General features: G+C 57.2%; 1 protein-coding gene across 1 annotated transcript in view; it reads right to left on the bottom strand.

Moving 5' to 3' along the window:
* The window catches only part of LOC145877557 (uncharacterized), a 53,919-nt gene that overhangs the window by 1,468 nt on the left and 27,310 nt on the right, over nucleotides 1-25,141 (bottom strand). Inside the window, exon 7 of the mRNA XM_082973393.1 lies at nucleotides 8,868-8,870. Within this exon, the coding sequence (XP_082829519.1) occupies nucleotides 8,868-8,870 (3 nt within the window). The remainder of the gene's footprint in view (nucleotides 1-8,867; nucleotides 8,871-25,141) is intronic.

The following is a 25,141-nucleotide window of genomic DNA, read 5'->3' as shown; positions in this document are numbered from 1 at the left end:
ACTACAGACCCTGGTTTGATTCCAGGCTGTATTACAACCGGCCGTGATTGTGCACCGCCCTATGGGACACCCAATCGGCCCAGCGTCATCCGGGTTAGGGTTTGGCCAGGGTAGGCCGTCATTGTAAAAAAGAATTTGTTCTTTAACTGCCTAGTTAAATAAAAAAATGGTTCGATATGGTACAACTCATTCGCCCTCTGATTTGGTCTCTGTCTAGAGTTACAGGTATTACCATCAGAGAAGACCTCAGGGGGTTGTAACTGGTCCAGGCACGGAGGGGGGGGGGGGGGGGGGGGCCTGTGTGTGAGCCTCCACTGAGAGCACAGAGCCCTGAGGTTGAAGGGTGGGAGGGGGGGAAGAGGCCTGTGTGTGAGCCTCCACTGAGAGCACAGAGCCCTGAGGGTGAAGGGTGGGAGTGGAGGGAGTCACACAAAAGAACTAACCATCTCCCTCCTCACCTTGTTATTTTCTGTCAGGATGACTTCATCCAGCCCTCAAGTCCCTCACATTTCAACAAGACAACTCCTTTTCTCTGTTCTTTTATTTACTGTCTGGTATGTCACAAGTCCCACCGTCGGTTCACCCCCTTTCAGAGCTGACCACAGACAGCTCACTTTCCTTTTGAGGGGAAATTACTTCTGTTGTAAAATGTCTGGCAGTGAACCATCTTCTCTGAATGGAGACTGGTGTCCCTGTGGTCAACCTGTAGGATTCTAGAATCTGACCTTTGTTATTCCTAAATCTATATCAAATGACATTGCTGCTGGGTCTTCTACCGTACTTCCCCTTCTCTTTGCTGAGGATACCAATTTGATTTTAAAAATCACAATAATTTTGATTCAGTAATTAATGAAGCCAACTCCGTCCGGTATGGACACATTTTCTGAATGTTCCAAATAAATGAATTCTATAAATAAAACTACTCAGTAATCTCCTCTATGTAGCCTAACTCACATAAACATGTTTTTTTTATTGTATACGGAGTATATCATGTACAATTAATATGCTGTTTAACTGATTGAACAAACTTTTTTGTACTTCTATTAGTGGTTCATATCAGCCCTTTTGGTCTTCCAGCCTGAACCCCGTTTCACCAGTTTATATCTGCACCGTCTTCCAGCCTGAATCCCAGTTTATAGCTGCACCGTCTTCAAACCTGAACCCCGTTTCACCAGTTTATATCTGCACTGTTGTCTTTCACTTTTCTTTTGTGCGAATAAATAAAACCTAAAACCAAGGCTCTAGAACGGACCATCACCTGCCTGTTGTCTACATGTAGGGTGTAGAAAGGACCATCACCTGCCTGTAGATACTGGAGTGATGGAGGTAGATACACTACCGTTCAAAAGTTTGCGGTCACTTAAATGTCATTGTTTTTGAAAGAACAGCAATTTGTGTTCATTAAAGTAAAATCAAATTTATCAGAAATACAGTGAAGACATTGTTAATGTTGTAAATGACTATTGTAGCTGGAAACAGCTGATTTTTTAATGGAATATCTACGTAGGTGTACAGAGGCCCATTATCAGCAACCATCACTCTTGTGTTCCAATGGCATGTTGTGTTAGCCAATCCAAGTTTATCATTTCAAAAGGCTAATTGATCATTAGAAAACCCTCTTGCAATTATGTTAGCACAGCTGAAAACTGTTTTCCTGATTAACCTCAGTTAAAGAAGCAATAAAACTGCATCAGCATTTCAGGGTTCGATTACAGGCTCAAAATGGCCAGAAACAAAGACCTTTCTTCTAAAACTCGTCAGTCTATTCTTGTTCTGAGAAATGAAGGCTATTCCATGCGAGAAAATGCCAAGAAATTGAAGATCTCATACAACACTGTACTACTCCCTTCACAGAACAGCCCAAACTGGCTTTAACCAGAATAGAAAGAGTGGGAGGCCCCGGTGCACAACTGAGCAAGAGGACAAGTACATTAGTGTCTAGTTCGAGAAACAGACGCCTCACAAGTCCTCAACTGGCAGCTTCATTAAATAGTACCCACAAACCACCAGTCTCAACGTCAACAGTGAAGAGGTGACTCCGGAATGCTGGCCTTCAAGGCAGAGTTGCAAAGAAAAAGCCATATCTCAGACTGGCCAATAAAAAATAAAATATTAAGATGGGCAAAAGAACAAACACTGGACAGAGGAAGATTGGAAAAAAGTTATGGACAGACAAATCTAAGTTTGAGGTGTTCGGATCAAAGAACATTCGTGCGACGCAGAAAGAAAATGAAAATATGCTGGAGGAGTGATGTCATCTGTCAAGCATGGTGGAGGCAATGTGATGGTCTGGGGGTGTTGTTTCGGAGGTGGTGAAGTGGGAGAGTCGTACAGGGTAACAGGGATCTTGAGGAAGGAAGGCTATCACTCCATTTTGCAACGCCATACCCTGTGGACGGCGCTTAATTGGAGCCAATTTCCTCCTACAACAGGACAATGACCCAAAGCACAGCTCCAAACTACGCAATAACTATTTAGGGAAGAAGCAGTCAGCTGGTATTCTGTCTATAATGGAGTGGCCAGCACAGTCACCGTATCTCAACCCTATTGAGATGTTGTGGTAGCAGCTTGACCGCATGGTACATAAGTGCCCATCAAACCAATCCAACTTGTGGGAGGTGCTTCAGGTAGGATGGGGAAATCTTAGATTACCACAACAAATTGACCACTAGAATCCAAAGGTCTGCAAGGCTGTAATTGATGCAAATGAAGGATTCTTTGACAAAAGCAAAGTTTGAAGGACACAATTATTTAAATGAAAAATCATTTTTTACAACCTTGTCAACCTTGACTATATTTCTTATTCATTTTGCAACTCATTTCATGGAAAACAAGGACATATCCAAGTGACCCCAAACGTTTGAACGTTACTGTATGTAGGGATAAGGTGACTATATACAGGGTCAGTTCAGTACCATATTAACAATGTGCAGGGATACTGGAGTGATAGAGGTAGATATGTATAGGGGGAAGGGGACAGGGATACTGGAGTGATAGAGGTAGATATGTATAGGGGGAAGGGGACAGGGATACTGGAGTGATGGAGGTAGATATGTATAGGGGGAAGGGGACAGGGATACTGGAGTGATGGAGGTAGATATGTATAGGGGGAAGGGGACAGGGATACTGGAGTGATGGAGGTAGATATGTATAGGGGGAAGGGGACAGGGATACTGGAATGATGGAGGTAGATATGTATAGGGGGAAGGGGACAGGGATACTGGAGTGATGGAGGTAGATATGTATAGGGGGAAGGGGACAGGGATACTGGAGTCTTGGAGGTAGATATGTATAGGGGGAAGGGGACAGGGATACTGGAGTGATGGAGGTAGATATTGTCATGACGTTGGCCTGTGGGTAAGGTTTATGACCCCCCCCCATAAATACCTTTCCCCCTTCCCCTCTCTTACTGACCCTACTGAAGGACTGCTGTCCTGTTAAATATAGAGAGTCTTGGAACATCAAACAAATGCGGTTATCAGAGTCACATGGAATTGTTATGCAATTGAAATGTTTGATGTTGAAATTGTTTGTTAGGAGATTAAATGTAATTTTAGCTTCCAAATGAGAGAATTGGGTTTTCATAAGGAAAGTGCCCTGCTCGATCAGTGGTCCAACCCTGTGAAGAGACAAGGGTTATAAACGATGAAACACCTCCCTTCCCCCTCTCCACTATATAACCCTTTGACGAAAAGACATTCAAGTAGTTCCAGTACGGGAGGCCTGCAGCCTCTACGTTAGAAGGACACATGTCAACTAAGCCAACCTCGGCGTGAGCTATGGTATGAACTGGTATGAACTTTGAGCTTATTCACTACAGAAGTGCTACTTCCTAGCCGTTGAGTTAGCAGCGGCCGCTGTAACGTGGGCTAGGAAAGGACGGACGACGGATCCAGTCTAACAGACGGACGAAGATACCACCACGTATCCAATTGACCACCAGAGACATTCTTCCGAGTAACAGGAAGATCTGTTGGCCAACCCGGCCAGCATCTACGACCAATCTACCGAAGCGCAGCTCAGAGTAAATATTTATTGCATTTTCCTTTTCCAAATGGGCGGTAATTTAGAATGCATAAGATAATGTATTTACGATAGCATAGCTGCTGTTTCTCTGTTCCTAAATCTTCCCGCTCTTTCATTCAAGCCCAACCCCCTTTCCTTTGTGTAACCAGCCGTCATATCTGTTCCGTCTACCGGGACGTTTTCTGTATGACGACATTGTATTCTGTGTATTTGTAATTCTGTGTGATTAGTTAGGTATTTAGTAAATAAATAATTAAACCCAATTTTGTATTGCTGATTCAACTTGTTAGCCAGGGTTCGTGAAGATAGCCAAGAACTTACAACTTTCATTATGAGACTGAAAATAAGACAAGGGTTAATATTGACTGCTATCGAGGTAAAATATTACTAAGTATTTTAAGAGTTTATTCGGAAGATAACAGCTCTATAAACGTTCTTCCGTGGTGCCCCGACTTTGTAGTTAATTACATTTACATGATTAGCTTAATCAGGTAATATTAATTACAGAGAAATAATTTTATAAGTTAGCATGTCATATCACTTAATCCGGCATAGCCAAAGACACGACAATATGTATAGGGGGAAGGGGACAGGGATACTGGAGTGATGGAGGTAGATATGTATAGGGGTAAGGTGATATGTATTGGGGTAAGGTGACTAGGCATCAGGATATGAGAGTAGCAGCAGTGTAAACGGATGATCTAACAGGACTAGCCGGAAGCCATTAGAGCCCCAGCTAGCACCAATAACCATTTAGCTCCATTCATATCCCAGACCCACTTACTTTATGTCCCTACAACATAAGTGCATTTGCTGTGAGGAGGTTAGAATAGGAATCTCCTCTCTCTCTCTCTTCAATGGGGTTTGTCTGGTTGTCTGGCATGACTTGGCTGAGCTACAATCTATGACTGATTTAATTTAGCCCTTTACAAACATGTCTTAATGTCATTAACCCCCAGAGCATTCACTGACCGCCTCTCTGTGACTCCATTAACTAAAGCAAAATGGAGGTTTAAAAGAGCATATTGATGCTGAGCATTATTAAAGGCTGATTATCAAGACAACAGACAAAAAATAAAATGGGTCAAAGTGTCTGCTAACTGGTTTATGTGGGATTCAACATAACCATAACAGATGGGAACAGGGTTTTGAATTAGAATCTACGCTGTGTCCCACACCGCACCCTATTCCCTATTTAGTGCACTACTTTTGACCCCAGACCCATAGGTAATAGGGTGCCATTTGGGAGCCAGTCATAACCTAGGACTACAGACAGCATAGACAGACAATGGAGAAAGAACTACAGGGATGACATCATCAACTCAGCAATAACAGAACGTTACAATACACAGAGTGTTTTAATATCCATGTGCCTGTGGCCCCTGGACAGTGGCTACGATATGACACAGACCTGTGGCCCCTGGACAGTGGCTACGATATGACACAGACCTGTGGCCCCTGGACAGTGGCTACGATATGACACAGACCTGTGGCCCCTGGACAGTGGCTACGATATGACACAGACCTGTGGCCCCTGGTTACTTGGGGGCGGCAGGTAGCCTAGTGGTTAGAGCATTGGACTAGTAACCGAAAGGATGCAAGATCGAATACCCGAGCTGACAAGGTAAAAATCTGTCGTTGTGCCCCTGAACAAGGCAGTTAACCCCACTGTTCCCCGGTAGGTCGTCATTGTAAATAAGAATTTGTTCTTAACTGACTTACCTAGTTAAAGGTTAAAAAAAGAGTCGAGGGCTATTTTTTTTTTAAACATGTATTCAAATATATTAATAGTCAATTGTGAATACAACTGTAGACGTCCTCATCTTCTAACCATTGTGTTAAATATAAAACATGGATTTCCACATGTTAATGTTCCACCCAATGAACAAAAAGAGGGCTTGAGAATGATGGCATCGTACTACAAGGAGGAGGAGGAGGGATGGACTATATACACAGTAGACAGATGAATACATCCACTAGGCCTATTGAGTTCTATCTTCATACGGACGGACATGGGATCTCTCCACCATACTCTTCACTGCGGCTTGGAGCTCAGCAGAGATAATAGAACGACAGAATTTAATTAGCCACTGTTACATAAAAGGTAACGTTCATCACTGGTCTGGTGCTCTGTGAGTGGGTATAGTGCCGGCGTACTACACTGCTATAGTGTAGTACGGACACCTGGGATTTTGCCGCACTTGTCTTGTGTAATTGCATAGCTCAGAGGACTCCTACACACTCTGCAGCAAGGGGTTTCTATACACACACACTGGAGATAATTATCTCAAATCGCTGGCTTTCTTTGAAGAGCTATATTCCAATTATGAAGAAAAAATAATCTGAAAACTATGGTAATTTCCACCACAATTTTTTCATCTGTTGAAAAATGCTTTGTGTTTTATTACTGGACCAAAACACATTCTTCAGAAAACTTTTCCAAATTAGGAAAGTGCAGAAAAATTGTGCTTCTATCAAGACTTAATACAGAAGACAACCTGAGGTAATCGCCACAGCGGGGGGCAGCTGCAATCTCCATGACCGCGACCGATTCTACGTCACCGGCCATGACCGCGACCGATTCTACGGACTGGTTTATGACAGAGCTCTGTTTCTCTGGTCTGCAGCTCCCTGAGCCAAAGTCTCCCCTTGGGATGCTCATGATGGGAGAATACAGTAGAACCTGGCCAATGGAAGGACAGGGAGGAGTAGGTAGGCGATGTCTTCTGTGAAGAACAAACACTCAAGTGCAAGGTCAGGATACGTAGATGTCCCACCTAGATATCTGAATATACTAACTACTGTGATGTGTGGTTGTCCCACCTAGCTTTCTGAATATACTAACTACTGTGATATGTGGTTGTCCCACCTAGCTATCTGAATATGCTAACTACTGTAATATGTGGTTGTCCCACCTAGCTATCTGAATATACTACTATTAGCTACTGTGTGGCTCTGAATCGGAGCGTCTGCTAAATGACTAATTGCAGACCTAGATGTGCCATAATCAAATGTTATTGGTCACATACACATTTTGCAGATGTTATTGCGGGTGTAGCAAAACGCTTGAAGAAATAAACAAAAAAATACCGCAAAGTTGCTTAGGAGCTGGAAGCAGAGCTGCCAGCACCATCATACTTTTAACTAGAGGTGAAGACAACAAGCACTGCCTTCAAAAACGCTCTCTTCTACTCTAGCCCGAACAGTACCATGCCATCTGAGCGAGAGGACACACACGACCCGAGAACAGCGGGCTAGGAATATAGACCATCATTTATCAATTACAGCCCGCTGCACTCCATCATACTCCCCTCTGGGGTCTGATAGATCCCTGCCTTCCCCAATGTCCTCACCAGAACAATAGAACGGATGGAGCCGTAGAAAAATACACCGAATCCCTTACCGACTGTGGTAGTGTTGTCGAGTAAAGAAAACAGTCTGAAAACAGGGAGGGATAATCCCTCCCTAGTATTTTAGTTCTGTTGCACATAGGCGTCTTTAAAATGTTTTGCTATGGTCTGCTCTAATAAAACAAACCTGGTGGCATCTATTCCTTCTACCCAAACAGCAGTGAAATTAAAAATGGCAGGTCGCGTCCTATCAGAGCCCATGGTTATGTATTTACAGTACTAGGAACAAATCAAGACCCAACACCCGTGTCTGGCGAGACGCTGGGTCCCACACCCGTGTCTGGCGAGACCCCGGGTCTCTCACTTCCACTCTATCCACCCCGAGTAGCTGGTCCAAACCACATTTAAGAGCTGTGCTGCCTGTTGGCATAGGGGCCTGAACACACCGACTGCATAATTAAAATTGGTAGCATGGAGGTTTCCCAAATGGAAAAGCTATTCATATTATAGAAATCTAATACATTATGATATTGGCATCATGTGTATCCCATCGCTATATAGGAGAGACACACACACACTTCACTATTATTCTACATTGTAGAAAATAGTAAAACTAGAGAAAAACCCTTGAATGAGTAGGTGTGTCCAAACATTTGACTGGTACTGTATATAAAAAAAATATCACTTAACATTTTCTAAATACTCAATTTCTTGCATGAGTGGAAATTTCCTAAGTGTCGCTGTAACAAGACCAGCTGTGCGAAACATCATGGACTAGATCCGCACCCTGACCACTGTATGTAGTCTGACAGGAACAAGGTGACAATGAGGTGCCTTGTCATCTAGTCGCTTAGTGGAGCAGAGAAAGCCCTGATGCCTCACAACGCCCAGTAAGCAAGACAGGCGTAACACACGGCAGGAGGCCTTCCTCCTGGCATACATTCTAGGATTATCTATCATAAGAGTGTCATGTTCCTTTGTGAGATATGGATGGTGTGTAAGATGGGTTGCCTTATGATGGAGGGCCATTCAGCCTCCATTTACTGATATTTAGCTGGGAATATAATATGTTGTAACACAGCGAGGCCCCCTGGGCAGGACTAGGGTCCACTGGAGACTGAATCGAGTGGAAGGGCTGGTAGGGCCTCGTACAGCGTGTGTGTGTGTGTGTCCCCGGGTCAGCGGCTCTAGAGATAGGTGTAGGCTACACCTGTAACGGAAGCATTAAGTTCATGACCATGTATGTTGGGACCCCGGATCAACGTCATGTCACTGGGTCCAGAATGGTGGGACCTATGATCAATGTCATGTCACTGGGTCCAGAATGGTGGGACCTATGATCAATGTGTACCCTTGACTAGGACTGTTGCGGTGACTATTACCGCCACACCAGCGGTCACGAGTCATGAAGGCAGTCAAATTCCACCTGTCCGTTTAGTCACAGTAATTAGTCTTCTCCAAGCTCTGATGGTCCTTAGTAGCCTACCAAACTTGCTAACTGCCAGGTACTCAGCACTCTATTGTCCCTCTAAATACTCTGACATCAATGCAAAATGTTGCAGAAAATCTAATCAAACTTCATGAGAGCTCATGTTGCGCAACATTTCTATAGGCTATGCAATTGCGTGAGAAAAAAAGTGTGATGGGATCCTCCTCTTTTTAGTAGAGGCCATCAGCTTTCTATACGGCCTACTATATTTCTCAACTCTAATATGAAGCACATTGTAAATATAAACAAACAGGAGAAAAGCCTACCTGGCTGGCATGAAAATAAACCACGGGTAAAAGCATCCCCCATTCATTTAAGTGCATAGATGACGCATTTTTTCCCCTTGCCCCGGTTCTGAGACAAGTGCATGATAATGGTCCATTCTAAATCAAACCAATTCCACATTTATATATTATTTAGTACAGTGAGAAGATCTGCAAAGAGGAGTGGGACAAAATCCCTCCTGAGATGTGGTGGCCAACAAGAAACATCTGACCTCTGATTGCCAACAAGGGTTTTGCCACCAAGTACTAAGTCATGTTTTGCAGAGGGGTCAAATACTTATTTCCCTCATTAAAATGCTAATCATTTTATAACATTTTTGACATGCATTTTTCTGGATTTTTTTGTTGTTATTCTGTCTCACTGTTCAAATAAACCTACCATTAAAATTATAGACTGATAATTTCTTTGTCACTGGGCAAACGTACAAAATCAGCAGGGGATAAAATACTACTCCCCCCCACTGCATATGTAAAGACAATATTAAATGAAGAATAGTCTGATGGGTGACAATAGCCTTTCTTTAATCATAGTCGCACACCTCATGTAGCCTAGCCCATAGGCCTATATGTTTTGTGTCACAACTAAAATTGTCCAAATAAAATTAAAATTAAATTAAAATAAAATTAAAATGAGGCACATTAATCCGCTTTACAAGGGGGGGGGGTAGAGCCTAACTGCCATACATAAGCAGCACGTGAGTGTCAAGTTTGAGGGAGATCAGTTTCACCATAAAAAAAAAAATGCACCTTTATAATAAAACATGACATAAAATCACATTTGCGGTCACTTTTGATAATGGTGTTACCCCACTAATGAAACAGTCGCGCTCATAGCCTAATGCTAGTGGTTGTATTAATTTGGGATCTATCGCATCCCACAACGGTCCCAGATTACGTGTGGAATATTTATTTATTGCACAGAATAGGTAGACTTTTGTACTATGGGGGATAGTAGATTGACATAGGCTAGTACTTTTGCTGTTCGTTAGCCATGTGAGCGAGAAGTGTTTCGGAATTCTGTTCTTCTGAAATAGACTACATTTTCTTCATATCATGTTTCTTTAGACCCGTCTAAAATAATGGATTTATTGTGAAGGTGTAGACTATTACATGGATTTATTAGTCTTTTTAAAATGTAGATGTTCAAAAGGTCTAAATCAATGGTTTGTAGTCTGTGTGTGGAAGCCAGGAGATGTTAAATGGGTTTATGTTAATTAACGGTCAATTACTGTGAGACCGACAGTTATTTGCTTGACAATCACCATCTGACAGTTTCGTGACCGCCACAGCCCTACCCTTCCCCAAAAACAGCCATATCATCTATAAAATACATTTGTTAGTTGTAACATGGAAAATAAAGTTGGTTTGTATTTGTGCAAGTCAGAAATCTGAATCAAGACGCAAAAATATGCAACATAATGTTGCCAACTGAGCAAATATCATTTTTTTTAAATTAAGTAACCACTGCAATATTTTGTGTGAATTTCATAGTTGAAATGTAATTGAACTCCTGTTTTCATCACAGTACAGCAGTACGGGTTCCTAAGCACTCAGAGTGACTATCAGGTTTGGACTAAGGCCAACTGGAACAGCCAACATTCATGCATTTACCTCATTAGTCAAAATCAATTACCTTTCCCTGAAACAAGGCAGGAGGCAGGCAGCCTAGTGGTTAGGGAGGGGAGGCAGGCAGCCTAGTGGTTAGGGGGGGGGAGGCAGGCAGCCTAGTGGTTAGGGGGGGGAGGCAGGCAGCCTAGTGGTTAGGGGGGGGGGGGAGGCAGGCAGCCTAGTGGTTTGGGGCGGGGAGGGAGCCTAGTGGTTTGGGGGGGGAGGCAGGCAGCCTAGTGTTTAGGGGGGGGAGGGAGGCAGGCAGCCTAGTGTTTAGGGGGGGGGAGGGAGGCAGGCAGCCTAGTGGTTTGGGGGGGAGGCAGGCAGCCTAGTGGTTAGGGGGGGAGGCAGGCAGCCTAGTGGTTAGGGGGGGAGGGAGGCAGGCAGCCTAGTGGTTAGGGGGGGAGGGAGGCAGGCAGCCTAGTGGTTAGGGGGGGAGGGAGGCAGGCAGCCTAGTGGTTAGGGGGGGAGGGAGGCAGGCAGCCTAGTGGTTAGGGGGGGAGGGAGGCAGGCAGCCTAGTGGTTAGGGGGGGAGGGAGGCAGGCAGCCTAGTGGTTAGGGGGGGAGGGAGGCAGGCAGCCTAGTGGTTAGGGGGGAGGGAGGCAGGCAGCCTAGTGGTTAGGGGGGAGGGAGGCAGGCAGCCTAGTGGTTAGGGGGGAGGGAGGCAGGCAGCCTAGTGGTTAGGGGGGAGGGAGGCAGGCAGCCTAGTGGTTAGGGGGGAGGGAGGCAGGCAGCCTAGTGGTTAGGGGGGAGGGAGGCAGGCAGCCTAGTGGTTAGGGGGGAGGGAGGCAGGCAGCCTAGTGGTTAGGGGGGAGGGAGGCAGGCAGACTAGTGGTTAGGGGGGAGGGAGGCAGGCAGCCTAGTGGTTAGGGGGGGAGGGAGACAAGCAGCCTAGTGGTTAGGGGGGAGGGAGGCAGGCAGCCTAGTGGTTAGGTGGGGAGGGAGGCAGGCAGCCTAGTGGTTAGGGGGGAGGGAGGCAGGCAGCCTAGTGGTTAGGGGGGAGGGAGGCAGGCAGCCTAGTGGTTAGGGGGGAGGGAGGCAGGCAGCCTAGTGGTTAGGGGGGAGGGAGGCAGGCAGCCTAGTGGTTAGGGGGGAGGGAGGCAGGCAGCCTAGTGGTTAGGGGGGGAGGGAGGCAGGCAGCCTAGTGGTTAGGGGGGGAGGGAGGCAGGCAGCCTAGTGGTTAGGGGGGAGGGAGGCAGGCAGCCTATTGGTTAGGGGGGAGGGAGGCAGGCAGCCTAGTGGTTAGGGAGGGAGGCAGGCAGCCTAGTGGTTAGGGAGGGAGGCAGGCAGCCTAGTGGTTAGGGAGGGAGGCAGGCAGCCTAGTGGTTAGGGAGGGAGACAGGCAGCCTAGTGGTTAGGGAGGGAGACAGGCAGCCTAGTGGTTAGGAAGGGAGGCAGGCAGCCTAGTGGTTAGGGAGGGAGGCAGGCAGCCTAGTGGTTAGCGGGGGGGGGGGGAAGGCAGAAAGCCTAGTGGTTAGCGGGGGGGGGGGGGAGGCAGAAAGCCTAGTGGTTAGGGGGGGGGGGGGGCAGGCAGCCTAGTGGTTAGGGGGGAGGGAGGCAGGCAGCCTAGTGGTTAGGGGGGGAGGCAGGCAGCCTAGTGGTTAGGGGGGGAGGGAGGCAGGCAGCCTAGTGGTTAGGGGGGGAGGGAGGCAGGCAGCCTAGTGGTTAGGGGGGAGGGAGGCAGGCAGCCTAGTGGTTAGGGGGGAGGGAGGCAGGCAGCCTAGTGTTTAGGGGGAGGGAGGCAGGCAGCCTAGTGGTTAGGGGGGAGGGAGGCAGGCAGCCTAGTGGTTAGGGGGGAGGGAGGCAGGCAGCCTAGTGGTTAGGGGGGAGGGAGGCAGGCAGCCTAGTGGTTAGGGGGGAGGGAGGCAGGCAGCCTAGTGGTTAGGGGGGGAGGGAGGCAGGCAGCCTAGTGGTTAGGGGAGAGGGAGGCAGGCAGCCTAGTGGTTAGGGGGGAGGGAGGCAGGCAGCCTAGTGGTTAGGGGGGAGGGAGGCAGGCAGCCTAGTGGTTAGGGGGGAGGGAGGCAGGCATCCTAGTGGTTAGGGGGGAGGGAGGCAGGCAGCCTAGTGGTTGGGGGGGAGGGAGGCATGCAGCCTAGTGGTTAGGGGGGGGAGGGAGGGAGGCGGGGCAGCCTAGTGGTTAGGGAGGCGGGGCAGCCTAGTGGTTAGGGAGGCAGGCAGCCTAGTGGTTAGGGGGGAGGGAGGCAGACAGCCTAGTGGTTAGGGGGGAGGGAGGCAGGCAGCCTAGTGGTTAGGGGGGGGGGGAGGCAGGCAGCCTAGTGGTTAGGGGGGGGGGGGGAGGCAGGCAGCCTAGTGGTTAGGGGGGGGGAGGCAGTCAGCCTAGTGGTTAGGGGGGGAGAGGCAGGCAGCCTAGTGGTTAGGGGGGGGAGCCAGGCAGCCTAGTGGTTAGGGGGGGAGGGAAGGAGGCAGGCAGCCTAGTGGTTGGGGGGGAGGGAGGGAGGCAGGCAGCCTAGTGGTTAGGGGGGGGAGGGAGGGAGGCAGGCAGCCTAGTGGTTAGGGGGGGGGAGGGAGGGAGGCAGGCAGCCTAGTGGTTAGGGGGGGGGGAGGGAGGGAGGCAGGCAGCCTAGTGGTTGGGGGGGGAGGGAGGGAGGCAGGCAGCCTAGTGGTTAGGGGGGGGGAGGGAGGCAGGCAGCCTAGTGGTTAGGGGGGTGGAGGGAGGGAGGCGGGGCAGCCTAGTGGTTAGGGAGGCGGGGCAGCCTAGTGGTTAGGGAGGCAGGCAGCCTAGTGGTTAGGGAGGGGGGGAGGCAGGCAGCCTAGTGGTTAGGGGGGGAGGCAGGCAGCCTAGTGGTTAGGGGGGGGGGAGGGGAGGCAGGCAGCCTAGTGGTTAGGGGGGGGAGGCAGGCAGCCTAGTGATTAGGGGGGGGGAGGCAGGCAGCCTAGTGATTAGGGGGGGGGGGGGAGTCAGGCAGCCTAGTGGTTAGGGGGGGGGGAGGCAGGCAGCCTAGTGTTTAGGGGGGGGGGGAGGGAGGCAGCCTAGTGGTTAGGGGGGGGGGGGGGAGTCAGGCAGCCTAGTGGTTGGGGGGGGGGGAGTCAGGCAGCCTAGTGGTTAGGGGGGGGGGAGGCAGGCAGCCTAGTGGTTAGGGGGGGGGGGTCAGGCAGCCTAGTGGTTAGGGGGGGGGAGGGAGGCAGCCTAGTGTTTAGGGGGGAGGGAGGCAGGCAGCCTAGTGGTTAGGGGGGGGAGGGAGGGAGGGAGGCAGGCAGCCTAGTGGTTAGGGGGGAGGGAGGCAGGCAGCCTAGTGGTTATGGGGGGGAGGGAGGGAGCCAGGCAGCCTAGTGGTTAGGGGGGGGAGGGAGGGAGGCAGGCAGCCTAGTGGTTAGGGAGGGAGGCAGGCAGCCTAGTGGTTAGGGGGGGGGAGGGAGGGAGGCAGCCTAGTGGTTAGGGGGGGGGGAGGCAGGCAGGCAGCCTAGTGGTTAGGGGGGGGGAGGCAGGCAGCCTAGTGGTTAGGGGGGGGGGGGGGGAGTCAGGCAGCCTAGTGGTTAGGGGGGGGGGGGGGGGAGTCAGGCAGCCTAGTGGTTAGGGGGGGGGAGGCAGGCAGCCTAGGTGTTAGGGGGGGGGCAGGCAGCCTAGTGTTTAGGGGGGGGGGGGGAGGGAGGCAGGCAGCCTAGTGGTTAGGGGGAGGGAGGGAGGCAGGCAGCCTAGTGGTTAGGGGGGAGGGAGGGAGGGAAGCAGGCAGCCTAGTGGTTAGGGGGGGGGAGGGAGGGAGGCAGGCAGCCTAGTGGTTAGGGGGGGGGAGGGAGGGAGGCAGGCAGCCTAGTGGTTAGGGGGGGAGGGAGGGAGGCAGGCAGCCTAGTGGTTAGGGGGGGGGAGGGAGGGAGGCGGGGCAGCCTAGTGGTTAGGGAGGCGGGGCAGCCTAGTGGTTAGGGGGGGGGGGAGTTAGGCAGCCTAGTGGTTAGGGGGGGGGAGGCGGGGCAGCCTAGTGGTTATGAAGGCGGGGCAGCCTAGTGGTTAGGGAGGGGGGGAGGCAGGCAGCCTAGTGGTTAGGGGGGGAGGCATGCAGCCTAGTGGTTAGGGGGGGGAGGCAGGCAGCCTAGTGGTTAGGGGGGGGGAGGCAGGCAGCCTAGTGGTTAGGGGGGGGGGGGGGGGGGAGTCAGGCAGCCTAGTGGTTAGGGGGGGGGGAGGCAGGCAGCCTAGTGGTTAGGGGGGGGGGCAGGCAGGCAGCCTAGTGGTTAGGGGGGGGGCAGGCAGCCTAGTGGTTAGGGGGGGGGGGGAGGGAGGCAGCCTAGTGTTTAGGGGGGGGGGGAGGGAGGCAGCCTAGTGTTTAGGGGGGGGGGGAGGGAGGCAGCCTAGTGTTTAGGGGGGGGGGGAGGGAGGCAGCCTAGTGTTTAGGGGGGGGGAGGGAGATAGGCAGCCTAGTGGTTAGGGGGAGGGAGGGAGGCAGGCAGCCTAGTGGTTAGGGGGGAGGGAGGGAGGGAGGCAGGCAGCCTAGTGGTTAGGGGGAGGGGAGGGAGGGAGGCAGGCAGCCTAGTGGTTAGGGGGTGGGAGGGAGGGAGGCAGGCAGCCTAGTGGTTAGGGGGGGGAGGGAGGGAGGCAGGCAGCCTAGTGGTTAGGGGGGGGGGGGGAGGGAGGCAGGCAGCCTAGTGGTTAGGGGGGGAGGGAGTGAGGCGGGGCAGCCTAATGGTTAGGGAGGCGGGGCAGCCTAGTGGTTAGGGGGGGGAGGCAGGCAGCCTAGTGGTTAGGGGGGGGGAGGCGGGGCAGCCTAGTGGTTAGGGAGGCGGGGCAGCCTAGTGGTTAGGGAGGCGGGGCAGCCTAGTGGTTAGGGAGGGGGGGAGGCAGGCAGCCTAGTGGTTAGGGGGGGAGGCAGGCAGCCTAGTGGTTAGGGGGGGGGAGGGGAGGCATGCAGCCTAGTGGTTAGGGGGGGGGGAGGCAGGCAGCCTAGTTGTTAGGGGGGGGGGAGGCAGGCAGCCTAGTGGTTAGGGGGGGGGGGAGGGAGGCAGGCAGCCTAGTGGTTAAGGGGGGGGAGGGAGCCTAGTGGTTTGGGGGGGAGGCAGGCAGCCTAGTGGTTAGGGGGGGAGGCAGGCAGCCTAGTGGTTAGGGGGGGAGGCAGGCAGCCTAGTGGTTAGGGGGAGATAGGCAGGCAGCCTAGTGGTTAGGGGGGAGGGAGGCAGGCAGCCTAGTGGTTAGGGGGGAGGGAGGCAGGCAGCCTAGTGGTTAGGGAGGGAGGCAGGCAGCCTAGTGGTTAGGGGGGGGAGGGAGGGAGCCAGGCAGCCTAGTGGTTAGGGAGGGAGGCAGGCAGCCTAGTGGTTAGGGGGGGGAGGGAGGGAGGCAGCGTAGTGGTTAGGGGGGGGGGAGGGAGGGAGGCAGGCAGCCTAGTGGTTAGGGGGAGGGAGGGAGGCAGGCAGCCTAGTGGTTAGGGGGAGGGAGGGAGGCAGGCAGCCTAGTGGTTAGGGGGGAGGCAGGCAGCCTAGTGGTTAGGGGGAGATAGGCAGGCAGCCTAGTGGTTAGGGGGGAGGGAGGCAGGCAGCCTAGTGGTTAGGGGGGAGGGAGGCAGGCAGCCTAGTGGTTAGGGAGGGAGGCAGGCAGCCTAGTGGTTAGGGGGGGGAGGGAGGGAGGCAGCCTAGTGGTTAGGGGGGGGGGGAGGGAGGGAGGCAGGCAGCCTAGTGGTTAGGGGGAGGGAGGGAGGCAGGCAGCCTAGTGGTTAGGGGGAGGGAGGGAGGCAGGCAGCCTAGTGGTTAGGGGGAGGGAGGGAGGCAGGCAGCCTAGTGGTTAGGGGGGAGGGAGGGAGGGAGGCAGGCAGCCTAGTGGTTAGGGGGGAGGCAGGCAGCCTAGTGGTTAGGGGGGAGGGAGGCAGGCAGCCTAGTGGTTAGGGGGGAGGGAGGCAGGCAGCCTAGTGGTTAGGGGGGAGGGAGGCAGGCAGCCTAGTGGTTAGGGGGGAGGGAGGCAGGCAGCCTAGTGGTTAGGGAGGGAGGCAGGCAGCCTAGTGGTTAGGGAGGGAGGCAGGCAGCCTAGTGGTTAGGGGGGGGAGGGAGGGAGCCAGGCAGCCTAGTGGTTAGGGAGGGAGGGAGGCAGCCTAGTGGTTAGGGGGGGGGGGAGGGAGGGAGGCAGGCAGCCTAGTGGTTAGGGGGAGGGAGGGAGGCAGGCAGCCTAGTGGTTAGGGGGGGGGGGAGGGAGGGAGGCAGGCAGCCTAGTGGTTAGGGGGAGGGAGGGAGGCAGGCAGCCTAGTGGTTAGGGGGGAGGGAGGGAGGGAGGCAGGCAGCCTAGTGGTTAGGAGGGGGAGGGAGGGAGGCAGCCTAGTGGTTAGGGGGGGGGGGAGGGAGGGAGGCAGGCAGCCTAGTGGTTAGGGGGGAGGGAGGGAGGCAGGCAGCCTAGTGGTTAGGGGGGAGGGAGGCAGGCAGCCTAGTGGTTAGGGGGGGGGAGGGAGGGAGGCAGGCAGCCTAGTGGTTAGGGGGGGAGGGAGGGAGGCAGGCAGACTAGTGGTTAGGGGGGGAGGGAGGGAGGCAGGCAGCCTAGTGGTTAGGGGGGGAGGGAGGGAGGCAGGCAGCCTAGTGGTTGGGGGGGGGGGAGGGAGGCAGGCAGCCTAGTGGTTAGGGGGGAGGGAGGCAGGCAGCCTAGTGGTTAGGGAGGGAGGCAGGCAGCCTAGTGGTTAGGGGGGGGGAGGGAGGGAGCCAGGCAGCCTAGTGGTTAGGGAGGGAGGCAGGCAGCCTAGTGGTTAGGGGGGGGAGGGAGGGAGGCAGCCTAGTGGTTAGGGGGGGGGGGCGGGAGGGAGGCAGGCAGCCTAGTGGTTAGGGGGAGGGAGGGAGGCAGGCAGCCTAGTGGTTGGGGGGGGAGGGAGGGAGGCAGGCAGCCTAGTGGTTAGGGGGGGGGAGGGAGGCAGGCAGCCTAGTGGTTAGGGGGGTGGAGGGAGGGAGGCGGGGCAGCCTAGTGGTTAGGGAGGCGGGGCAGCCTAGTGGTTAGGGAGGCAGGCAGCCTAGTGGTTAGGGAGGGGGGGAGGCAGGCAGCCTAGTGGTTAGGGGGGGAGGCAGGCAGCCTAGTGGTTAGGGGGGGGGGAGGGGAGGCAGGCAGCCTAGTGGTTAGGGGGGGGAGGCAGGCAGCCTAGTGATTAGGGGGGGGGAGGCAGGCAGCCTAGTGATTAGGGGGGGGGGGGGAGTCAGGCAGCCTAGTGGTTAGGGGGGGGGAGGCAGGCAGCCTAGTGTTTAGGGGGGGGGGGAGGGAGGCAGCCTAGTGGTTAGGGGGGGGGGGGGGAGTCAGGCAGCCTAGTGGTTGGGGGGGGGGGGAGTCAGGCAGCCTAGTGGTTAGGGGGGGGGGAGGCAGGCAGCCTAGTGGTTAGGGGGGGGGGGGTCAGGCAGCCTAGTGGTTAGGGGGGGGGAGGGAGGCAGCCTAGTGTTTAGGGGGGAGGGAGGCAGGCAGCCTAGTGGTTAGGGGGGGGAGGGAGGGAGGGAGGCAGGCAGCCTAGTGGTTAGGGGGGAGGGAGGCAGGCAGCCTAGTGGTTATGGGGGGGAGGGAGGGAGCCAGGCAGCCTAGTGGTTAGGGGGGGGAGGGAGGGAGGCAGGCAGCCTAGTGGTTAGGGAGGGAGGCAGGCAGCCTAGTGGTTAGGGGGGGGGAGGGAGGGAGGCAGCCTAGTGGTTAGGGGGGGGGGAGGCAGGCAGGCAGCCTAGTGGTTAGGGGGGGGGAGGCAGGCAGCCTAGTGGTTAGGGGGGGGGGGGAGTCAGGCAGCCTAGTGGTTAGGGGGGGGGGGGGAGTCAGGCAGCCTAGTGGTTAGGGGGGGGAGGCAGGCAGCCTAGGTGTTAGGGGGGGGGCAGGCAGCCTAGTGTTTAGGGGGGGGGGGGGAGGGAGGCAGGCAGCCTAGTGGTTAGGGGGAGGGAGGGAGGCAGGCAGCCTAGTGGTTAGGGGGGAGGGAGGGAGGGAAGCAGGCAGCCTAGTGGTTAGGGGGGGGGAGGGAGGGAGGCAGGCAGCCTAGTGGTTAGGGGGGGGGAGGGAGGGAGGCAGGCAGCCTAGTGGTTAGGGGGGGAGGGAGGGAGGCAGGCAGCCTAGTGGTTAGGGGGGGGGAGGGAGGGAGGCGGGGCAGCCTAGTGGTTAGGGAGGCGGGGCAGCCTAGTGGTTAGGGGGGGGGGGAGTTAGGCAGCCTAGTGGTTAGGGGGGGGGAGGCGGGGCAGCCTAGTGGTTATGAAGGCGGGGCAGCCTAGTGGTTAGGGAGGGGGGGAGGCAGGCAGCCTAGTGGTTAGGGGGGGAGGCATGCAGCCTAGTGGTTAGGGGGGGGAGGCAGGCAGCCTAGTGGTTAGGGGGGGGGAGGCAGGCAGCCTAGTGGTTAGGGGGGGGGGGGGGGGGGGAGTCAGGCAGCCTAGTGGTTAGGGGGGGGGGAGGCAGGCAGCCTAGTGGTTAGGGGGGGGGGCAGGCAGGCAGCCTAGTGGTTAGGGGGGGGGGCAGGCAGCCTAGTGGTTAGGGGGGGGGGCAGGCAGCCTAGTGGTTAGGGGGGGGGGGAGGGAGGCAGCCTAGTGTTTAGGGGGGGGGGAGGGAGGCAGCCTAGTGTTTAGGGGGGGGGAGGGAGATAGGCAGCCTAGTGGTTAGGGGGAGGGAGGGAGGCAGGCAGCCTAGTGGTTAGGGGGGAGGGAGGGAGGGAGGCAGGCAGCCTAGTGGTTAGGGGGAGGGGAGGGAGGGAGGCAGGCAGCCTAGTGGTTAGGGGGTGGGAGGGAGGGAGGCAGGCATCCTAGTGGTTAGGGGGGGGAGGGAGGGAGGCAGGCAGCCTAGTGGTTAGGGGGGGGGGGGGAGGGAGGCAGGCAGCCTAGTGGTTAGGGGGGGAGGGAGTGAGGCGGGGCAGCCTAATGGTTAGGGAGGCGGGGCAGCCTAGTGGTTAGGGGGGGGAGGCAGGCAGCCTAGTGGTTAGGGGGGGGGAGGCGGGGCAGCCTAGTGGTTAGGGAGGCGGGGCAGCCTAGTGGTTAGGGAGGCGGGGCAGCCTAGTGGTTAGGGAGGGGGGGAGGCAGGCAGCCTAGTGGTTAGGGGGGGAGGCAGGCAGCCTAGTGGTTAGGGGGGGGGAGGGGAGGCATGCAGCCTAGTGGTTAGGGGGGGGGGAGGCAGGCAGCCTAGTGGTTAGGGGGGGGGGGGAGGGAGGCAGGCAGCCTAGTGGTTAGGGGGGGGGGGGAGGGAGGCAGGCAGCCTAGTGGTTAAGGGGGGGGAGGGAGCCTAGTGGTTTGGGGGGGAGGCAGGCAGCCTAGTGGTTAGGGGGGGAGGCAGGCAGCCTAGTGGTTAGGGGGGGAGGCAGGCAGCCTAGTGGTTAGGGGGAGATAGGCAGGCAGCCTAGTGGTTAGGGGGGAGGGAGGCAGGCAGCCTAGTGGTTAGGGGGGAGGGAGGCAGGCAGCCTAGTGGTTAGGGAGGGAGGCAGGCAGCCTAGTGGTTAGGGGGGGGGAGGGAGGGAGCCAGGCAGCCTAGTGGTTAGGGAGGGAGGCAGGCAGCCTAGTGGTTAGGGGGGGGAGGGAGGGAGGCAGCCTAGTGGTTAGGGGGGGGGGAGGGAGGGAGGCAGGCAGCCTAGTGGTTAGGGGGAGGGAGGGAGGCAGGCAGCCTAGTGGTTAGGGGGAGGGAGGGAGGCAGGCAGCCTAGTGGTTAGGGGGGAGGCAGGCAGCCTAGTGGTTAGGGGGAGATAGGCAGGCAGCCTAGTGGTTAGGGGGGAGGGAGGCAGGCAGCCTAGTGGTTAGGGGGGAGGGAGGCAGGCAGCCTAGTGGTTAGGGAGGGAGGCAGGCAGCCTAGTGGTTAGGGGGGGAGGGAGGGAGCCAGGCAGCCTAGTGGTTAGGGAGGGAGGCAGGCAGCCTAGTGGTTAGGGGGGGGAGGGAGGGAGGCAGCCTAGTGGTTAGGGGGGGGGGGAGGGAGGGAGGCAGGCAGCCTAGTGGTTAGGGGGAGGGAGGGAGGCAGGCAGCCTAGTGGTTAGGGGGAGGGAGGGAGGCAGGCAGCCTAGTGGTTAGGGGGGAGGGAGGGAGGGAGGCAGGCAGCCTAGTGGTTAGGGGGGAGGCAGGCAGCCTAGTGGTTAGGGGGGAGGCAGGCAGCCTAGTGGTTAGGGGGGAGGGAGGCAGGCAGCCTAGTGGTTAGGGGGGAGGGAGGCAGGCAGCCTAGTGGTTAGGGGGGAGGGAGGCAGGCAGCCTAGTGGTTAGGGGGGAGGGAGGCAGGCAGCCTAGTGGTTAGGGGGGAGGGAGGCAGGCAGCCTAGTGGTTAGGGAGGGAGGCAGGCAGCCTAGTGGTTAGGGGGGGGAGGGAGGGAGCCAGGCAGCCTAGTGGTTAGGGAGGGAGGGAGGCAGCCTAGTGGTTAGGGGGGGGGGGAGGGAGGGAGGCAGGCAGCCTAGTGGTTAGGGGGAGGGAGGGAGGCAGGCAGCCTAGTGGTTAGGGGGGAGGGAGGGAGGGAGGCAGGCAGCCTAGTGGTTAGGAGGGGGAGGGAGGGAGGCAGCCTAGTGGTTAGGGGGGGGGGGAGGGAGGGAGGCAGGCAGCCTAGTGGTTAGGGGGGAGGGAGGGAGGCAGGCAGCCTAGTGGTTAGGGGGGAGGGAGGCAGGCAGCCTAGTGGTTAGGGGGGGGGGAGGGAGGGAGGCAGGCAGCCTAGTGGTTAGGGGGGGAGGGAGGGAGGCAGGCAGACTAGTGGTTAGGGGGGGAGGGAGGGAGGCAGGCAGCCTAGTGGTTAGGGGGGGAGGGAGGGAGGCAGGCAGCCTAGTGGTTGGGGGGGGGGGAGGGAGGCAGGCAGCCTAGTGGTTAGGGGGGAGGGAGGCAGGCAGCCTAGTGGTTAGGGAGGGAGGCAGGCAGCCTAGTGGTTAGGGGGGGGGAGGGAGGGAGCCAGGCAGCCTAGTGGTTAGGGAGGGAGGCAGGCAGCCTAGTGGTTAGGGGGGGGAGGGAGGGAGGCAGCCTAGTGGTTAGGGGGGGGGGGCGGGAGGGAGGCAGGCAGCCTAGTGGTTAGGGGGAGGGAGGGAGGCAGGCAGCCTAGTGGTTAGGGGGGAGGGAGGGAGGGAGGCAGGCAGCCTAGTGGTTAGGAGGGGGAGGGAGGGAGGCAGCCTAGTGGTTAGGGGGGGGGGGGGGAGGGAGGCAGGCAGCCTAGTGGTTAGGGGGGAGGGAGGGAGGCAGGCAGCCTAGTGGTTAGGGGGGAGGGAGGCAGGCAGCCTAGTGGTTAGGGGGGGGGAGGGAGGGAGGCAGGCTAGTGGTTGGGGGGGGGGGAGGGAGGCAGGCAGCCTAGTGGTTAGGGGGGGGGAGTCATGCAGCCTAGTGGTTAGGGGGGGGGCAGGCAGCCTAGTGGTTAGGGGGGGGGGAGGGAGGCAGCCTAGTGTTTAGGGGGGGGGGGGAGGGAGGCAGGCAGCCTAGTGGTTAGGGGGGGCGGAGGGAGCCTAGTGGTTTGGGGGGGAGGCAGGCAGCCTAGTGGTTAGGGGGGAGATAGGCAGGCAGCCTAGTGGTTAGGGGGGAGATAGGCAGGCAGCCTAGTGGTTAGGGGGGAGATAGGCAGGCAGCCTAGTGGTTAGGGGGGAGATAGGCAGGCAGCCTAGTGGTTAGGGAGGGAGGCAGGCAGCCTAGTGGTTAGGGAGGAGGCAGGCAGCCTAGTGGTTAGGGGGGGGGAGGGAGGGAGGCAGCCTAGTGGTTAGGGGGGGGGGAGGGAGGGAGGCAGGCAGCCTAGTGGTTAGGGGGAGGGAGGGAGGCAGGCAGCCTAGTGGTTAGGGGGGAGGGAGGGAGGGAGGCAGGCAGCCTAGTGGTTAGGGGGGGGAGGGATCGAGGCAGCCTAGTGGTTAGGGGGGGGGGGAGGGAGGGAGGCAGGCAGCCTAGTGGTTAGGGGGAGGGAGGGAGGCAGGCAGCCTAGTGGTTAGGGGGGAGGGAGGGAGGGAGGCAGGCAGCCTAGTGGTTAGGGGGGGGAGGGAGGGAGGCAGGCAGCCTAGTGGTTAGGGGGGGGAGGGAGGGAGGCAGGCAGCCTAGTGGTTAGGGGGGGAGGGAGGGAGGCAGGCAGCCTAGTGGTTAGGGGGGGGAGGGAGGGAGGCAGGCAGCCTAGTGGTTAGGGGGGGGGGGAGGGAGGCAGGCAGCCTAGTGGTTAGGGGGGGAGGGAGGGAGGCGGGGCAGCCTAGTGGTTAGGGAGGCGGGGCAGCCTAGTGGTTAGGGGGGGGAGGCAGGCAGCCTAGTGGTTAGGGGGGGGAGGCGGGGCAGCCTAGTGGTTAGGGAGGAGGGGCAGCCTAGTGGTTAGGGAGGGGGGGAGGCAGGCAGCCTAGTGGTTAGGGGGGGGGGGGAGGGGAGTCAGGCAGCCTAGTGGTTAGGGGGGGAGGGAGGCAGCCTAGTGTTTAGGGGGGGGGGAGGGAGGCAGGCAGCCTAGTGGGGAGTCATGCAGCCTAGTGGTTAGGGGGGGGGCAGGCAGCCTAGGGGGGGGGGGGGGAGGCAGGCAGCCTAGTGGTTAGGGGGGAGATAGGCAGGCAGCCTAGTGGTTAGGGGGGAGATAGGCAGGCAGCCTAGTGGTTAGGGGGGAGATAGGCAGGCAGCCTAGTGGTTAGGGGGGAGATAGGCAGGCAGCCTAGTGGTTAGGGGGGAGATAGGCAGGCAGCCTAGTGGTTAGGGGGGAGATAGGCAGGCAGCCTAGTGGTTAGGGGGGAGATAGGCAGGCAGCCTAGTGGTTAGGGGGGAGATAGGCAGGCAGCCTAGTGGTTAGGGGGGAGATAGGCAGGCAGCCTAGTGGTTAGGGGGGAGATAGGCAGGCAGCCTAGTGGTTAGGGGGGAGATAGGCAGGCAGCCTAGTGGTTAGGGGGGAGATAGGCAGGCAGCCTAGTGGTTAGGGGGGAGATAGGCAGGCAGCCTAGTGGTTAGGGGGGAGATAGGCAGGCAGCCTAGTGGTTAGGGGGGAGATAGGCAGGCAGCCTAGTGGTTAGGGGGGAGATAGGCAGGCAGCCTAGTGGTTAGGGGGGAGATAGGCAGGCAGCCTAGTGGTTAGGGGGGAGATAGGCAGGCAGCCTAGTGGTTAGGGGGGAGATAGGCAGGCAGCCTAGTGGTTAGGGGGGAGATAGGCAGGCAGCCTAGTGGTTAGGGGGGAGATAGGCAGGCAGCCTAGTGGTTAGGGGGGAGATAGGCAGGCAGCCTAGTGGTTAGGGGGGAGATAGGCAGGCAGCCTAGTGGTTAGGGGGGAGATAGGCAGGCAGCCTAGTGGTTAGGGGGGAGATAGGCAGGCAGCCTAGTGGTTAGGGGGGAGATAGGCAGGCAGCCTAGTGGTTAGGGGGGAGATTGGCAGGCAGCCTAGTGGTTAGGGGGGAGATAGGCAGGCAGCCTAGTGGTTAGGGGGGAGATAGGCAGGCAGCCTAGTGGTTAGGGGGGAGGGCGGCAGGCAGCCTAGTGGTTAGGGGGGGGGGGGGGAGGGAGGCAGGCAGCCTAGTGGTTAGGGGGAGGGAGGGAGGCAGGCAGCCTAGTGGTTAGGGGGGAGGGAGGGAGGGAGGCAGGCAGCCTAGTGGTTAGGGGGGGGGGAGGGAGGCAGGCAGCCTAGTGGTTAGGGGGGGGGAGGGAGGGAGGCAGGCAGCCTAGTGGTTAGGGGGGGAGGGAGGGAGGCAGGCAGCCTAGTGGTTAGGGGGGGGAGGGAGGGAGGCAGGCAGCCTAGTGGTTAGGGGGGGGGGGGGAGGGAGGCAGGCAGCCTAGTGGTTAGGGGGGGGGAGGGAGGGAGGCGGGGCAGCCTAGTGGTTAGGGAGGCGGGGCAGCCTAGTGGTTAGGGGGGGGTGAGGCAGGCAGCCTAGTGGTTAGGGGGGGTGGCGGGGCAGCCTAGTGGTTAGGGAGGCGGGGCAGCCTAGTGGTTAGGGAGGGGGGGGAGGCAGGCAGCCTAGTGTTTAGGGGGGGGGAGGGAGGAAGCCTAGTGTTTAGGGGGGGGGGGGGGGGAGGGAGGCAGGCAGCCTAGTGGTTAGGGGGGGGGGAGGGAGCCTAGTGGTTTGGGGGGGGGGAGGGAGCCTAGTGGTTAGGGGGGGAGGCAGGCAGCCTAGTGGTTAGGGGGGGAGGCAGGCAGCCTAGTGGTTAGGGGGGGAGGCAGGCAGCCTAGTGGTTAGGGGGGGAGGCAGGCAGCCTAGTGGTTAGGGGGGAGATAGGCAGGTAGCCTAGTGGTTAGGGGGGAGATAGGCAGGCAGCCTAGTGGTTAGGGGGGAGATAGGCAGGCAGCCTAGTGGTTAGGGGGGAGGGAGGCAGGCAGCCTAGTGGTTAAGGGGGATGGAGGCAGGCAGCCTAGTGGTTAGGGGGGAGGGAGGCAGGCAGCCTAGTGGTTAGGGGGGAGGGAGGCAGGCAGCCTAGTGGTTAGGGGGGAGGGAGGCAGGCAGCCTAGTGGTTAGGGGGAGGGAGGCAGGCAGCCTAGTGGTTAGGTGGGGAGGGAGGCAGGCAGCCTAGTGGTTAGGTGGGGAGGGAGGCAGGCAGCCTAGTGGTTAGGGGGGACGGAGGCAGGCAGCCTAGTGGTTAGGGGGGACGGAGGCAGGCAG

This window comes from Salmo salar, chromosome 01, assembly GCF_965601325.2.
Source record: "Salmo salar chromosome 01, fSalSal1, whole genome shotgun sequence".
Lineage (NCBI taxonomy): Eukaryota > Metazoa > Chordata > Actinopteri > Salmoniformes > Salmonidae > Salmo > Salmo salar.
Note: the sequence above shows the minus strand (reverse complement) of the source record. Positions and strands in the feature narration are given on the sequence as shown.